This window comes from Manis javanica, chromosome 13, assembly GCF_040802235.1.
Source record: "Manis javanica isolate MJ-LG chromosome 13, MJ_LKY, whole genome shotgun sequence".
NCBI classification, from domain to species: Eukaryota; Metazoa; Chordata; class Mammalia; order Pholidota; family Manidae; genus Manis; species Manis javanica.
Genome location: NC_133168.1, coordinates 72689061 through 72702644, shown reverse-complemented (window position 1 = coordinate 72702644; position 13584 = coordinate 72689061). Strand labels below are relative to the sequence as shown.

At 39.7% G+C, this 13584-nt stretch overlaps 1 protein-coding gene across 4 annotated transcripts in view; it reads right to left on the bottom strand.

Annotated features, from left to right (window-relative positions):
• The window catches only part of TULP4 (TUB like protein 4), a 230710-nt gene that overhangs the window by 162778 nt on the left and 54348 nt on the right, over window positions 1-13584 (bottom strand). For all 4 annotated transcript variants that reach the window (XM_037023564.2, XM_037023567.2, XM_073219820.1 and 1 more), the window contains one exon: window positions 4003-6262. In XM_037023564.2, coding sequence (XP_036879459.2) covers window positions 4003-4254 — 252 coding nt within the window. In that variant the 5' untranslated portion in view covers window positions 4255-6262. The remainder of the gene's footprint in view (window positions 1-4002; window positions 6263-13584) is intronic.

Sequence of the window (13584 nt, the reverse complement as noted above, 5' to 3'; positions counted from 1 at the left end):
CTGGATTTGGGAACAAGGAAAGGATGGGGAGATTTCTGCACTGTAACCTGTCTGACTGCTGCTCTTGGGCCATCGACTAAGATGGAGAAGACAGTGGTGACCAAGTTTGGTGGCTGAAGGGGCAGCAGGGAAACAAGTGCTCTTTGGATGATGTACACTTCGAAGTGCTTAGTGACCGATGTCCAATTTTCTCTCTCTTATATCAAGTTAAAGAACGGAATCTGGAACTAGAGGTGATAGCAGATGGGACATATAAACTTGGGAGTCTTCAGCACTGGTGGATTTAAAGCCAACTGAGAGAGGTTGTCTAGAAAAAGATGCATGCTTGGGGCCCTCCAACACTAAAGATGAAGTGAACAGAGCAAGCAAAGAAGGGTGGAAAACAGGCCAGAAAGGTAAGAGGAAAACCAGGAGAGCTTGGTGTCCTGGAAAACAAGAGAAGATAACATTCCAAATTCAACATTTCAACTGAAAGCTACCAAGACATCAAGTGCAGTAAAGTGACACAGGAGTTGAGTCACGGGAGGTCATCGGGGACATGACCATTTCAACAGAGCTGGGGAAAGAAGCCACGCTGAAGTGGGCTAATGGAGGAAATTAAAATAAATAAATGACATTTTCAACAATGGGAGGTGAGGAAGTTAAGACAACAAGAACAGACAATCTTCCAGTAACTCTTACCAACCCACACAAACTGATAACCATAATAAACTATTACCACAGAACTCTGTTCAGTGTACAGTAGGGGCGACCTTCCCACAGGAGAAGTAACCAAATCCAACAATCTAGATGAAACTCTTCCTATAGTGAAGGTGTCCCTATAATGAAACTAATTCCACCAAACAGGCAGGACTGCCTGTCGGCTCTCAAATGAAGAAAATCCCATTAAATGAAGAATGAGTACTAACCATGACTAACTTGCATGGCAGTAATAATATCTGTAAGAAGTTGTTTCCTAGAAGGAAAACACTCCTGAGTTTCTCTGTTGTAAAATCAGCAGATTACTAGACCCGAAATCTGCAATTTGGTTATGTCCTATGGCCAGAGATAGGGTTAGGATCTTTCAACAGTTCTTCACTTGAGAGTTTTTAGGGTGTATCGAGGTGGAGAGGGTAAGCGGGTTTTTTTTGCTTGTTGTGATGGAAAGGGAGTGAAGATAACTAAGTAAGAGATGAGCCAATGTTATTCTTCCTGGAAAAAAGAAATAGAAAAAAAAAGAAGATAAAACTCTTCAGAAGTTCCTTTCATGACTCTGTTAAACAAAGATACAGGCTCACAATCTCTTAATCAAAATCCTTTCGGCCAGATAAGTTTCAAATTCAGTTTTGGAAATTTTAGAAAAGTAATACAAGGCAGACACATCAACTATATGACACCCCGGCAGGGTCTGGGCAGCACCATATGAAACACTGAACATTTCGGCAGCTGAAGTGATAGAATGACAATAAATAGGTCCTTATCAGTTCAGGTCAGGTCCTACCATTAAATTCATTACACAAAAACTCTCTATTTTGAGAGGCCTTAGATTTCACAACTGTGCACAAAGGACTGTGGACTTGCATGGAACATTAGTCTTAAGTAACTAAAGATAAGTTGAAGGAGAATGATAAAGCCCTGGGGTCAAATTCCAGCTGTCCTCCATTCAAAGTGTATGAACTCATAGCCAAGCTAACCTTTAAAATGGGAATAATGGTATGTACCCCTAAGTCTCTGTGAAAAACCACATAAGGTAATTGTGTTGGAAGGTGGCTGGCACCAAGCCTGGCACTTGACACTAAGATAACTCGCCATCTCAGTTTGCCTGGGACATTCCCAGTTTTAGCACTGACAGTCCCACATCCTGGGAATACCCTACTTGGCAAAAGGTCAATAAATAGACCTATTCAAATATTAAGAATAGAAATTAACTAGAAGTAAAAATGCAAAGTGCAAGAGCCACATGAAATAGTTTTAATAGTGAAATATCCATGCCACTGGGAATTGTAAGCTCCTCTTTTGTGGTACACAAAATTATAAAATAGCACCCCTGGCATGCACACCCTGTATAATCCCCTCCCTCACCTGAAGTGTGGGTGGGCATGACCTAATCAGGTGAGCCCCTCTTCAGAGACAGAAAAATCAGAGAAATTCAAAGCTAAAGCTGATGCTCTCCTGCTGTTTTTGAAGAACAAACTGACATACTGTGGAGAGGGCCACATGGCAGGGAATGGTGGGCAGTCTCTAGGAGCTGAGGGCCTCGGTCCTCACAGGTGTAAGGAACTGACATCTGCTAACAATCTGACGAGACTACAGGAGTGCTCCAAGCTCCAGATGAGATCGCGGTTCCTGCGGACACCATGTTTCCCAGACCTGACAGGCACCAAGCAGAGAACCCAGCTACACCAAGCCAGGACTTCAGAACCACAGAACTGTGAGACACGGTGTTGCAAATCACTGAATTTATGGTAATTTGCTACATAGCACTAGAAAAATATACCTTTTAAGAAAGTATCTACTTCAAAATCACAGACATATATATGTGTATGTATTCATGCATATGCATATGTGTGTGTATGCAGTTAAGTGTAGAAGCATTTGTAAAACAAAATTCCTTGCATAAAACCACTTTTTTACATAAAAATTTCAAATTCAAAAGACCCTCCTTACACAATTGTAACTGGTGGGGATAAAAGTGGTACAATCACCCTGTAAAACTCTTTGGCAATTTCTACTAAACCGAAGTGTACGCCTCCCCTATGACTCAGAAATTCCATTACAAGTGCACAGATCCACAAAAAGACATGTATGTGGATGTTCACAGCAGGAGTGGCCGTAACAGCCAAAAACTGGAAGCAATCCAAATGTCCATCAACAGAAGGATGGAAAAACTGTGACTTTTTCCTTGAATGGAAAATTAACATCAATTACAGAGGACAAACTAATAGTATACAGAACAGGGATGAATCTCACAGAGGTTGCCGAGTGGAAGAAGCCAGACATGAAGAGTATGTAACAGTGATTCCATTTACAAGAAGCTGAAGCACACAGGCACAACTTATCCAGTGAAAGAAGTCATTTTCTAGGTCACCTCTCAATGGAGTGCAGAGTCTGGGAAGAGCAGTGGGCACCTGCAAGGGGTGCAGGATCTGACTGGAGGTTACACGGGTGACTGCGTGTGTAGATAATCATTGAGACATACACTCAAGATTGATACACTGCATTGTATGCTACACTTCAAAAATATTCTTCCTCCTTTCCAACAATTATTCAATAACCATCTAATGACACTTTAAGATGGATTCCTCATAAGAAAACACACAAATAAACTATACCAGCAAAGTCTGAACGTTGTTAACATGCTGTGCAAGTATACCTCTTCTTTTAAACCCAGTGCCTGACACGCATGTTCAATAAACATGGCTGAATGAATTTCACTGACAACAGTCTGTTTCAGAACCCCCGAGATCTATATGTATGAGTACATGGTACACAGAACAATGTAATAAAATATACACAAGAGATATGAAAAACTACAACTCTGGTCCAACTAGTTCCATTGTTCATATACCACAAAGTACAAGAACTACAAGCTAGGTGTGAAACCATCCCCAAAGCGAGACAGATGCTACCCGTGAGAGGCGAAGACAACTGCACGACCACTGTTTCAGTCTGACATGGGGCAGGAACGCTCTGCTGTGCACAGAGGGTGACCACAAAGGCTCAGAGAATCACAGGTTGGTTGGGGTCATCTAATCCAACCCCCCAACCTGGTGGCCCTGCCGGTGGGAAAGGAGAGCAAGGGGTACCTGAAAGGACGGACAAACTCGGGGAGGGGCATAGGCCCCGAGACCCCTGGCCGCCCCAACACTTCCCCCTGGAACATAGCAGACAGACTCATGGTATGAAAAGGCTCACCCGGCAGCAAATCTTAGGAAACTGAAGCAAGGTAGGTTCTGAGTCCCCAGAATCGGGGCTCAAACCTACCAGCAGAAATGACCAAAGTGAAACAAAACCCCAACTTACCTCGCTGTTGTGACCCCGCAGATTGAAGTTTATTCTCTGGGGAGTGTTCCTGTCCCGGCGACAATGGCTGGAGGTGAAAGTGACGCCAACGACACCCCGGCCGTTGCCTGTGGCCAGCCAGCCCTCTTCGTAGTAGCGCCGCCTGCACACCGGCTTCTCCTTCTCACTCTTGGGAACACGTCCCTTCCAGGACAGGCAGAGGATGTTGGAGTCACTGCAAAGGACAGGCCCATGTTCCACCGCTGCATACATACTTTTTCTCAATGAACTGTTTACTTAAAAAGTAATGCTGAATGCTGAAAAATGTAAACCGATTCCTTTCATTGACTGATCTAATTTTTGTGATTGGCTTGCCTTGTTTTCCCCAATCCCTTTTAATCAAGACTGACCTGGACCTAATCAGAAGGTCAGAATTTTATAAAGATCCACCGAATGCATAGTGAAAAAATTCCTCTATAAAAGATGATGTCAGTCTGCTAAGAAAAGGTAATGCTTAAAAAAAACATGGGGTCCATTTTTATTTTCAAGTCTTCAGAGGAAGAGCAGGCTGATCCTTTGGAGAAAGAGCATTGTTAATACGTGGTGATCAAGAAACTGAGTTTTCTTCTTTTAACTCAACTTGGTTATTCTCATTCAGCCTGAGATTCCAGTTTAGTGTAATATGATTCCAGAGACAAAGGGTTGCAAATACATAGATTTCAAGTAACTTAAGGCTTTAAGAATCCCTTGAGCTGGAGTTTTCTCTTCAAAAGTTCAGATGCAGAAACAGAGCTCATGGGATCATCTTCCTTCTGAAACCACCCTCTGGCATGTTTTCTCAACTAGACAAATTTCTGCTGCTAAAGCTGAAAAAGATTGCATAAATGGAAAAAAAGGCACACAAACCGTGCAAAACAGACCAGAGTTTGTGCAGACAACAGTCCAAGTTTAGGAAGAAAAAAAAGACTCTTTCTCCACTGTTCAGAACCAGACACTTCCTACCTCAGAGCCCGGCCCAGTTGGCCAGCAGGTTGTTGTGTCCCGGGGGAGAGCTGGGCTCCATCTGACTGCCCCTCCGCAAGCCAGCACACTCCTCAGTGCCATAGAGGCACAGGGAAAGCCCCTCCACTCAGCAGAGCCAGACGTTCCAAAGCTCTTAAAGTGGGCTAAGCATTTGCTCTGGTGAATACTAAATCGCCATGCTGACCAAAATGGAACCTTCTTGCAGGATTCTGTCTCTTGCCACGTCTCCTTCCACCCTACCCTAGTCACCTCTCCTTTTTCTGCTCCTAAAGATCACATATTTTTCCATCTTGCATCTTGAAGGAAAAAAAACAATCTCAGAATTAAGTCCATTAAGTAATCCTCCTATTATATGCAGGTCTTCTTGAACTCAACAGGGAAGAGAACCCCTTAAAACAAAAACACAGGCAAGAGCAGGGTTCTTTCCCAGTGTTTCCCTAAAAAGTTATCCTGTTTTGCTGATGAACACTTTCCTGTTCACATTCACAGACTGTTTATAAATGTCACATGTATACTACAAGGAAAAAGCTTTGCTTGGATGTTCCTTGATCCTTATTTCATTAATTATTGGTTTCAATTGCTACTTTAAGATATTATCCTATAGAAATACAGGAAAGGAAAGGGGATATAATAAATTAAAATTTCTTGAATACAGTTAACTGAAAAAGGCAAAGGAATCAGTTCATTGTTCAAACTTGTCCCATCACACCTGAACTTGCTTTTCCTCCAGTCATAACCACACAGGAAGAGTTACTTTTCAGTCCAGAATTTTAATGTTTGTTCAAATCACCAAACCCACTGAAAACTAAAGTGCAAAAGCCACTGCATGACCCCTAGCAATGCCTGAAATCACACTTCTCCCTCAGCCACCTTCTCACTTAGTTCCTGCTTTAAACCAGAGAGGTATTTTTGAGGCTTGATCTGTGCAAGTTTTTTTTTTCTTCTTTTTGCAAACTTTCTTTACCCGTGAAGACCATATGGAAAACTGGCCATTAGTAATGTATTTTTCTCCCTGGGCTCCTGAGCCCAGCAGTGTCAAGTTGCTCCATCTGATTCTTAAATTAATTTTCATCAGTTGTGAGACTCTTCAAGTGTGCGCAAGAATGAGTCCGTCTTCTCGTGTAAATGTGTATGTATATAAAAATTGTAAATATGCACAGACATACACTCTTCAACTGTCATGCAAAGTGTCTGTTTTCCCAATCATTTCAGGAACCATCTCATAATCACGGCTTGAAGGCCCTGGAGTCTTACAAACCTGTAAAACAAAAAACAGGATATAGAAAGAACTTTAAAATACTGAACAATAAAGGTTCTACAGAATAATCACTGTAATTGAAATTGGAGACCCATCTTTACCTCACATACATCAAATGGAAACACCAACTGGCAAAATTCAAATAGTAAAAAGGGTGCATACAGCTGACCAACTTACAGACAACAAACAACAGTAGGAGTCTGAATGCCACATACTACATATTAATTTTGCCAGCAGCTGGGGCATATGTTCATGAAGTCATTGCCTCCATTCCCCACACTGTGCTCAGCAAAGACTCTGGGCCCTACTGAGCAACTTTACCCCGCCAGAGGCCATCATCTAATTAAGTAAGCAACCTCAGAAAGCAGACCGAAGAGGCTCAGGCAAGTCATCTGAATTGACTTCTTTCGTTATTGGGAATGATGTTCCCTGAAGACACAAGGCAGCAATGGCTTTTAAAACCCTTCCATCCCTGACTGCTGGTAGGTCCCAGTACAAACCACAGCTATTTTCTCAGCTTTTAAGTCATCTTCTAGCTATGAAGTTTCTGAGAATCTTCCTCCAGTATATCCATCCCATTCCTTGCTACTGCCTTTAGTCCGGGCTCACAACACATCCACAAAAGCAGAGGGGCCACTAGGTCCCCCACTTCCCCACACCAAGCTACCTTCCAGAGAGCCCTTGGAGCATCTTTCAAAAACCTTAAGGCTGCTTGAAGAACCTGGACAATTCTCCCCCACCCAGAAGTACCCTGGATGAGTGAAACAGATAGCCTCCCCCACCCAAAATATCTGTCACTGAAAGTCTAGGGCCAGCCCAGGTGTTTGCATTTCTAACAAGAAATGTTAATATGCGAGTCTGGGGACTACGCTCTGGGAGCCACTGGTTTACCAGATCAAATCCCAGCAAGACCCTTAATGATCTGATTTCAGCTTGTCCTCTTCTCCTGCCACAGCCTGCAAATCCAGCCTGAGTTACCACCACATCTGGCCACTCCCTGCCCCCCAAAGTACTGTGTTCTTCCTTTCGTTTCAGGTCTCCATTCCTGCTGCTCCCTAGCAGAGACAGGCCCCAACACTTCCCTTACAACACACCTACCATAGCACCTGTCCTATGAGGCTCCCAGAGCACCTTGTACTAACTTCTGTGACTGTGCTCAGCACGCTGCACTGTAACACTCTGCCCTGCACTCCTAGAAGCCAGGACGCTATCTTTCTCACCCCTGGTGTAGAACACAGTATAAACTAGATATTCAATAAAAGTCTGCAGAAGGCAGGCCGGAGCAAGGCAGCAGCTACATGTAATTTCCTTGAGATGCTTTAATTCATGTGGGTCACAGGATGCATATTTTGTATGTGCCTATACACCAAAACAACTAAATTCTCTCAGGAAGCACTTGTACCTGAGGAAAAAAAGTGAAAATAAAATCCAAACTAATGCAGTTCTTCTCCTAAAATGCTAACACTCTAGTCCCTATGCAGACTTGAGACAACATCACAGATGGGAAAAGCAGAAGCAACTTCTCAAGACCCAGCAAAAATATATACAGGGGTTTTAAACTACTTAAGAGCATAAGCCATGATTATTAAAGTATCCACATTAAATACGATATAATCTATCATGTCCCAACAAACTCCCAAGGTATCCATAGGGTCAAAATTATTTTCATAATAATATTAAGACATTATCTGCCTTTTTCACTCTATTGACAATTATATCAATGGTGCAAAAGCATCACTATTTTGCCCATCCCCCAATCTCCCCACCCCTCTGGCAATGCATACATCAATTGTATCAAAGGTCAAACTCAGCTCTTTAACACCTGTGAAGGCACCGGAACCAAACTGTCCTAGTACTCATTGGATTTTTTTTTATTAAAGTACGGTTAACATATTAGTTTCACGTAAATAGCATGGTGATCTGACATTTATATACATTACAAAATGCTCACCCCGATAAGTGTAGTTACTATCACCATACAAAATTATTGCAAGATTATTTACTATATTCCCTGTGCTATACTTTTCATCTCCATGACTTATTTTATGACTTAAAGTTTGTATCTCTTAATCCCCTCTACCTATTTTGCCTATTTCCCCACCTCTCCCACCCCTCTGGCGACTACCAGTTTGTTCTCTGCATTTAAGTATTTAATAGGGTTTTTAAAAATGCCAGCTAAAGAATGTTCTTGATGCATCTGTAAAAATTATTAATTTTATTAAATCTCAACCATTGAGTACATGGATGTTAAATATTCTGTGTTTAAAATAGCAAGTATACATAAGGCATTTCTGCTGACTACTGAAGTACAATGGTAATCTTGAGAAAAAGCATTTGTGCTACAGTTTAACTTGGAAGCTGAACAAGTTGCTTGTTTCATGGAATACCATGTTTACTGGAAAGAATGAATGACAAATTATGGTAATTCAGGCTTGGGTCTTTGGCAGACATTTTCTTGAACATGAACAAAGGGAGTCTGTCACTTTAAGGAAAACAACTTGACAGTATTTGTTGCCCATAATAGAAGTTGAGCTTTCAAGTTAAAATCATAATTTTGGGAAAACCAGCATCTATCACTGTGAGTTTGATAGCTCCCCAAGATTTAAGGCCATTCTGCATGTGACTGGAGGTAATATAAATCAATGTGAATTTTTTATATTGTAATTCCTATTTCACAGAATGTGAGTATTTAGAAGATTCATGTAACTTGGTGAACTAATCTTTTCCAAATGACCAACTCATGATGATACAAATTACACTTGACTGAAAGAGGTCTTCAAGGGGCAAGGCAAATGGAGATTAATATAACCACACAAGAAAAAGCCACAGATATATTTAAATTTCCATATTAATATATCTTAAGAAACTACCACTTCTTAAGTTTTGATATAGTATCAAAGAAAAAGTATCCATGATTATTTGAAAAGACTATTAAAATGCTCCTCCCTTTTTCAACTACGTATCTGTATGAGGTCAGATTTTCTATACACATTTCAACAAAAAACAGTTTCGCAACAGACTGAATGCAGAAGCATTTAGAAGAATCCAGGTAACTTCACTAAGTCAGGCATTAAAGATATTTTACCAAAATGTAAAATAATACCACTCTTCTCCGTAAATTTTTTAGTTAGAAAATAGTTATTTTTCATAAAAGTGTATTATTTATAACATTTATCAGGTTTATTATTTTTAAATAATTAGTAATTTTTTTCATTTCTCCGTTTTAATTTCTAGTACTCTAAGTAACAAAAGCTAATACCTAAATAAATAGAAGCTCTTTTGGGTCTTCAATAATTTTTAAGAATATAAGGGGCCTGAGACCACAAAGTTTGAAAGCCACTGATACATGCTAAGTCTCCAAAATGTAATGTAATCCTTAAATAAATATTATACTGAAGTATGTAAGATAAATTTCCGTGGGAATGGCACAGATCAAAGTGTTTCATTTTACATTGTTGTGGTTTTTTTAATTAAAATTTTTAAACACAAAGCACCATAAATGCTAGACAAACATGGCAGATATTTTAAGAAAAAATGACATTCTACTTAATTATGACTCAAATGAATAATAGATACAAAAATCTAACAAAAGCCACAATCACAGTATCCTAATTACTGAAAGGCTGCTGGCACCTATTTTAGTACTCCCATTAACAGAAGTGGGTGGTGTCAGACCCTTCACTTCTTCCTGTCTTATTTTCTCATGAGGATATAACTGATTAGTTTCTGAGGGAAGCTCCTTGACAAACCAGTATTAGGGGGCTTGGAATAGGAAGATTAAAAAGCAACTATTCAGTTAAAAGCAGGGGCTAAAACAGATATTGTATACCCATGTTCACAGCAGCATTATTCACACTAGCTAAGAAGTGGAAGCAACCCAAGTGTCCATAGACAGATGAATAGATAAACTGGTATATACACACCATGGAATATTATGTAGCCTTTAAAAAGAAGTAAAAGTCTGTCTGATACATGATATGACATGGATGAAACTTGAAGACATTATGCTAAGTAAGCCAGACACATAAAGGCAAATACTGTATGATGCCAGTTACATAAAGTACCTAGAACAGTCAAATTTATAGTGGCAGAAAGTAGAACGATGCTTGCCAGGAGCTGAGGAGAGGGAGCAGGGGAGTCATTATTTAATGGGTACAGTTTCTGTTTGGGATAATGAAAAAGTTGAGGTATGGATAATGGTAATGGTTACATAATAATGGAAATGTAATTAAAGCTACTGAGTTGTACAAATGAAATTGTAAAAATGGTCAATTTTGTTATGTATATTTCACCTTAATTTTTAAAATGAGGTAAATTATGAAAAGCAACTCTTTATACAAAATCTTTCAGTAACAGACTGAAAGTAAATACTCCCCAGTTTGTCATTATGTTTTTTTACCCAAAACACTGTAATACAGGCCCATACACAATCCCTGGGGCTTACCATTAGAAATAAATAATGCTAACCCCTGAATTCTGACCCAAACCGGCTTCTGGTAATTACAGCTTATTTTCAGACTATTCCTATAAACCCCCCCCAAAAATCTCCTGCTTTTCAGGAGATTACAGTCTTAAATAATACATTGCCTTATTGAATTAATAACCTGATAGTAGTCTAGAAGTCAGTAAACTTAAAAGACGCTTCCCACTCTAACTTTCACATATTTCTAAGTTCTAATAGCAAATTAGAAGCCCCAGAATTTAAGAAAGTACAGTTTGGGGACAAAATGGTACGCTGTTAAGAAAAGAAATCCTATAGGAATTACAGACACTCCTTGATTAGTCAGTCAACAATTCTTAACTGAACATCTATAATGGAAAACACCCTGTGCTGCATCCTCTGCCTCTCTTGTCCCCAGTTAGATGTTCTATTTTCTAACTGAAGTTATTTTCACTACAGCTTATTTGTTTTTTTATTAAGGTATCACTGATACACAATCTTCTGAAGGTTTCACATGAGCAGTACTGTGGCTACAATATTTCACCCATATTACCAAGTTACCCCCCAACATCGCATTGCAGTCACTGTCCATCTGCATAGTAAGATGTTACAGAGTCACTACTTGTCTTCTCTGTGCTATACTGCCTTGCCCATGACCAACCTACATTATGTGTGCTAATCATAATGCCCCTTAATCCTCTTCTCCCTCCCCTCCACTCACCCTGCCCACCCTTTCCCTTTGGTAACCTCCAGTCCCTTCTTGGAGTCTGTGAGTCTGTTGCTATTTTGTTCCTGTAGTTTTCCTTTGTTGTTATACTCCACAAATGACTGAAATCATTTGGTACTTGTCTTTCTCTGCCTGGCTTATTTCACTGAGCTTAAAAATACCCTCTAGCTCCATCCATGTTGTTGCAAATTGTAGGATTTGTTTTCTTCTTATGGCTGAATAATATTCCATTATGTATATCACTACAGTTTATCCGATTCATACTTTCCACCAACATAAGTTCACTAATGGAAGGAAATAAAAATGCATTTTTGGTCTGCTTTATTTTTTAAATCATTTGACTTAATGTTAGAGATCAGATATAAAATAAATGAGGGAAGATATTTTCCATTTACACAATTTTGACAAAATAAACAATGTTAGATATTCATTAAAAGTTATAAGAATGCAGCCACTGTGGAAAGCAATTTGGCCTCAGCTAGTATTGCTGAAGACATGACTGCTCTGCCTAGTCCCGAGTATGTGCAAGGGATACTCTTCACAACTACCCCAGGGGCAGATACACAGGCACTCACAGCAGCAGCATTGCTTACACTGGCCAGAAACCGAGACCAGCCTGAATGGATAAAGGGTGTGGCATATTCAAGCCACAGAATCCAATACAGCAATGAAATGACACTACATAGAATAGGACAGGTGAATTCCACAGACACAATGTTGAGCAAAGGGAACTTCTGAAAAAAACACCTACAACATGAATCTATTTACACGAAGTTCAAAAACAAGCCAAACTAATTTTATCAGTTAAGACTGCAGACATAGATAGTATGACTGACATTTTAAAATCAAGGAAATAATAACATAAAATAGTAGAATGGCTTCTAGGGTGGAGCCTGTGAGTGGGGCAGGGCACACACATTGTCCGTCCTCATCTGGGTGTAGTTATGGGGTGTTCATTTTGTAATTATTCTTAGCCACCTATATGTCTGAAATATTCTTCCACACATATATATATCTATAGTAAATAGGTTTAATCAGCTGTGAACTACATTAGGCACCAGTGTTCTGGAATTTTTAGAGAACTTAAGAAAAAAGAATAACAAAACATGATATCCAACCTTAAAGAGTACTCTCCAAATCCAGAAAAACCCAAAAAGTATCAAAAACATGATTTTAGTTCTCAAGCAATGAAAGTATCTACAAAGAAAATGCATATTAATAGTAATGAGTGGAAATAAGAGAAAATTTCAGAATAAAGTTGTATTTCTTTCTAACGGGTAAAAATTTAAGAGTGGTTAGGTTAAGCAAAAGACTGAGACAGAGCAAAAAGCAAATTCTGGGAAAAAATACAAAGATGTTAGATGAATGCAAAGCAGGAGAAAAACAGTAGAAACTTTTGAATAAAATATTCCCAACACCCTAAAGTTTTAAGTTTTTGATTACAAACTTGTCTGGGGGTTGGAGAGAAGAAAAGGAAAGGAAAATGAGTTTTGCTGACTGGTGATGTAAATTAAACACATCCTAATTTCAACCATGGGGACAGCAACTCTGTGGCCTTGACTGTCCACACAGCCAGTACAGGGAGGGCGCCTCTCCATCTCCTAGCCTCCCCACTGCTCCTTTCCAAAGACAGCACGAGATGCTGAACCCTGCATTTCTAACTTAAGTAACTACAATGACCTGCCTCTAATTACAGTCACTTCTTTCCCTGGGGCATTTTCCGCAACCCACAAATATCCACAGAGTTCAAGGCAGCTCTAACTGGTTCCTAATTAGTTTCAATAGCTTAAATTTGCCTTCTAACATTGCCTTTTAAGGTACGGATACTCTCAGCAATCACTTGACATGTGACTCCCTTCATTTGTAGGGAAACAACTACATATGTAAAAAATCTACACCACCACTGCAAAGATATTGGAAAAGATACTGGAGTTTAGTAGTGATTTAATATATTCATTGTTACCATTCTCTAGTTCTCAATTCTTTAATAACTAAAGATGTGTATGCATGGTTATGCCTGGGCTTAGTCAAAAAGTGCATTCTTACTACAACTGGGTTAGTATCAAATCATTTTCCCATTGACTTGCTGTATATTTCAGAGATACATTTCACAGAAAACATTCTGTCTCATTCAGAATAGTACCAGCTCCTTCA